The sequence below is a fragment of the Galeopterus variegatus genome, unplaced genomic scaffold, assembly GCF_000696425.1.
Source record: "Galeopterus variegatus unplaced genomic scaffold, G_variegatus-3.0.2 Scaffold367, whole genome shotgun sequence".
Classification (NCBI taxonomy): Eukaryota; Metazoa; Chordata; class Mammalia; order Dermoptera; family Cynocephalidae; genus Galeopterus; species Galeopterus variegatus.
This window is the reverse complement of record NW_007726478.1, coordinates 563531-567745: the sequence shown is the minus strand read 5'-3', so window position 1 is coordinate 567745 and position 4215 is coordinate 563531. Positions and strand designations below refer to the sequence as shown.

General features: G+C 66.2%; 1 protein-coding gene across 1 annotated transcript in view; it reads left to right on the top strand.

Moving 5' to 3' along the window:
* The window catches only part of LOC103586723, a 21787-nt gene that overhangs the window by 8845 nt on the left and 8727 nt on the right, over positions 1 to 4215 (top strand). Inside the window, exon 3 of the mRNA XM_008568034.1 lies at positions 2723 to 3113. Within this exon, the coding sequence (XP_008566256.1) occupies positions 2723 to 3113 (391 nt within the window). The remainder of the gene's footprint in view (positions 1 to 2722; positions 3114 to 4215) is intronic.

Here is a 4215-nt window from a genome sequence, read left to right as displayed (position 1 = left end):
CGGGGAGGCCCCCAGGGAGCGCCGGCCCCCCGGAGTTTGGGGGGCACGCGCCCCTCGGGCACCCCCCCACCGGGACGCCCCTCTGCCGGGCCGACTCGGGGGACTCGAGCCCCGCAGTCCCCGGGGTGCCCACGTCTCCACGAGCTTGGGGAACCCCTCTGGCACCGTCCAAGCCCTGCGGCCTCTTGAGTTCCCTTCCTGGACTCGGGGGACCCCCGTCGGCTTCAGAGTTGGCGGGGATCCCTGGGGACGTTGCCCCAGCGGTGGGGACGATGCCCTCGGGCGGGAGTCTGGGGCGCGTCCTGCGGGTGGGTCTGCAGCTGAACTTGGGGAAGTTGGAGGGTCCCTTCCTACTGACCCGGCGACTGCGTTCAGTCCAGGGGTCCGGGATTCCAGCTTTGGAGGGACAGGGAGACTGAGGGACCAAGGGGGCTGGGGGCAGTCATGGGAGGTGCGACAGGGTAGTGTCCTCTTCTGTGCTTCTGACGCTGATGGGGGAAACTGAGGCGCAGAAGGGGAAGAGGGCTGACTCAAGGTCACCGCGAGGGGAGGAGACTGGGGATGGGGACCCGGGTGGCCTCGCACCCAGCTTGCCACACCCGGCCGAGGTGCCCTGCCCGCCTACTGCACAACCCCCTGTGTTTCGGACCTGGGCCATGCCAGGCACTGAGCACAATGCACTGGGGGCAGAAGGAGCCCCGTCACTTAGTCTGGGTGAGAAAAGTTTGCTGGTGACTGACCAGGTCCTCCTGCCCATTCGGGGGTCTCAGAGGCCAGAGCAGACTGGGAGTCCCATGGGAGTCAGGGCTTTGGGGGTCCCGAGGCTCAGGGTCGGTCCACGGCTGGCGGGGCTGCACATCCCAGGCAAGGCAGCCAGTGTCCCACTCCCTGATTCTCTGCCACCGGTCACTTTCTCTCCGCTTTCCAGCCGCTTCCTGTGCCGTCCGAGCCGCCCTCTGGAGCCTGCTGTCCCCTGCTGTCCCCGATCCCCAGGCAGAAAGTTGCATAAAGGACTGTCTTTGAGGCAGGCTCTGGGACAAGGGCGGCCCGTGTTCCACTGTGGGGGTGGGGAGCCAGCCCAGATACCCCCCTCGGTTGCCTGGCTGTGGGGTTGGGGCCCCCAGCGTCGAGGGCAGGGACCCTGGGCTGCGGAGGGACGACTGGGCCACCGAGGAGCTGGTCCCCATGCTGCTCGCTGTGCCGGTCACATGTGGGTTTGATTAAGGCTCTTCCCTGTCGCCGGCTGCGCAGGGAGCCCAGCGGGCAGCGCTTCCTTGGCCCAAGTTTTTGGTTTCAGCTCTGGAATCTCCGGTCCCCAGCCTGGCCTGTCCTTTGTTCTAGCAAACGCCAAACACAGGAGGAGCCAGCAATGGGGAAGGAAGAGGGTCGGCAGGGCCACCTTGCTGCCCCCACCTGCCACAGGGCCGTGGACCGCAGGCGGGACCCCTGGCCAGGGGAAGGAGGTGACCTCCCCAGTGCCTGTCTTGGGCCGGCCACTTGGCCACCTCCTGTTGCTCTGGGTCTGACCTGACAGCCCCGCTCCAACTGCTGCCCGAGGGGACGGCCTTGCTGGTCCGCAGAGCAGACCCGGCAGGACCAAGACCCTCCTCTTCCTCCTGCCTGGGGCATCCGGGGTTGATGGTGACTGTGCCTGGGGGAACACCTTGCCCAGGAAGCCCAGATCCGTCCAGAATCAGGGTTTCGTCGCAACATTGCAGGGCTCTGCAGAAGTGGAGCTCGGCAGCACGGGGACCCTTTAGGAGACTGGGTGTCTGCGGGTGGCTGGATTGGAGCCTGTGCCTGGGTGATGCGGGCATCAGTCTGGAGGTGCAAGGCCGGCAGCCAGGACCCAGGCAGGAGGCAGGGTGGGCTGGGGAGACAGGAACGGGGTTGGAGCAGAGGTTGGTGACGACATCAGATGGAGGAGACGTGGGGAGAGAGGTAGGGACCCTGAGTGTGAGGGACGCATGCATGAGAGGCACTGTGAGAAGGGGACGGACACACTCAATGGATAGGCCAGCAAGGGGGCAGCTGGAGGGGCTGCTGTACTCAGATGGGGGCCCCACAGGCACGGGCAGCGGGGCAGCGAGGTCGGCCACCCGCCTACCCGGCCAGCCCGGTACCTGCACCAAGGTAATAAGTATGTGGCTGTGTTTCCCCAGTTGCATTCTCCCTGTTGTGAAGGGCATGTCCTGCGCACACGCAGCTGGTGGACGTGGCCTTGCCAAGGGAGCCCCGCACCCACCTCCTTGGGCCACCCTAGGGTGGGGCCACCCGGCCTCGGTCCCCCGCCCACCGGCTGCTGTCCAGCGTCTGTCTGACCGGCTCCCACCCCACCTGGGCTGAGCGTCCCTGAACTGGCTGCGGGGCATCTCTGGGCCTGTTTCCAGCCAGGCTGGAATGGGCTGGGCAGGTCCCTGGCTTGGACCCGGCCTGGCTGCCCTCACCTGGCCCGGCCACTGCATTTTGTGTGTATTTGCCTGGCAGCGCGTGTGCATCCTTGTGCATCTTTGTACGTGGGGTGCAGATGTGCCTGAGAGTCACATTGGGTTGCTGTTTGTGTGGTTACATGTGGTTGCGTGTGGCTGCGTGTTCTTCTCTATAACACACGAGTGTCCTGAGGGTCCCGGGAGGTGCGTGTCTGTGTGTGGCAGGCTGCCGCGTGATTCTGTGTGTGCATGGCGGCCTGACCACTGGCGTGTTCACATGTGTGTCTGTGCAGTTGTGGAATGAGTGCCTGCGTGTGCACGCGAGTGTGCCTGCGTGTGCGCTGCACCCACATCTGCACGAACGTGTCCACGTACGCAACGTCTGCAGCATCTGGGTACACATGCGTGTCTGCGCGTAAAGTGCATGTGTGCGTGCTTGTCTGTGTGGTGCCTGCCTGTGGCTGTGCAAGTGTGGCCGTGTGGGCGACAGTGGCGCTGGCCCCAGGGTCTCTCGTGTGGGAGCAGCAACGGCCACAGCGGTCCACACCCGTCACCCTGCTGTTCACCTTCTCTGCCCACGGGCACGGGGACAGGGCCTGGTGCAGACGGGCCATTGAGGCCCAGAGCAGGTACCACGCAGTCCCACCTTCTGATTGGAAACCCACAGTCCATGTGGACCTGGAGGTGCTGACCGGGTGGGGGACACTGGGGCTGCTGTCTGTACCCGCTGGCATCTCTGGGCCGTGGCCACCCCTCTCTGGGTCCCTCACGGGCTGAGGCCCTGTGGGTGGGCTGCGGCCAAGCCCCCTCTCACACACCCAGGCAGGAGATGGCCCGGCCCCTGAGGCAGGTGTCTTCCTGTGGCCACGGTGGCTGGTGTCGCCAGTCCCCATGGAAGTGCCGGCCTCGCTTGGCCTCTGGGGAGCCGGCTCTGGAGGGTGATGCTGCGTTTTGCTGCATGAGGGTTTTTGTTTTGTTGGAGAGAAGCTCGGCTGCCTGCCGGCTTGGAGGCATTTGGAGAGCGAGGCAGTGGGCCTGGGGGATCTGGGGCCGAGGGTGGGGTCCAGGGGGCTGTGGGAGGCCTGGGCGTGACCTCTGGAGGGTGGCCGGGCTGCTGGATGAATCAGTGCGGGGGACCCAGCCCCTCTCAAGCCCCGCGGGTGGTTTGGCTCAGCGACGGCAGTGGGGCGTGGACGGGCAGGGCATGAGCACAACTGAGGGCCCTGGAGGCCCCCACCTGGAGAGGGAAACTGAGGCAGCGCTGCGGCCCAGAGGAGGGGCCTCTGGCAGTCGGTGTGGCCCGATCCCAAACGTTCCAGCCGATGTTCCTGTTGATGTGCGGGGGTCACTGTTTCTTCAGGTCTCTGTCTCTCCCCTTCTCTGGGCTTCCCGGGGTGGGACAGGTGACCACGTCCTTCCTGTCCCAGCCTTCGTCTCTCCCTGCTGTGGACCTCGGTGGCCTCCGTGTGCAGATAAAGAAACCGAGGCTCGGAGGTGGGGAGGCCCCCTGCCCCTCGGCGAGTTGTCGCACAGTGGGATGCGACCTCCAGCCTGCCGCTGGGGCCGGGCCGGGCGAGGGGCTGACCTTCTCGGCGAGTGTCCTCAGGGGCCCCTCAGGGTCACGGGCAGGGGTGGAGGCTGTACTTAGGACGGCAGATGCCCTGAGAGCAGGCTGGGAGGCAGCGTTTTTGTGAGGCCGATGGTTTCCTTCCGTTGGTCCTTTCCTCTGCCCTTGAGCTGGGCTGGCTGGCGGGGGGGGGGGGGGGGCCCCCCCCCCCCGGCCCGG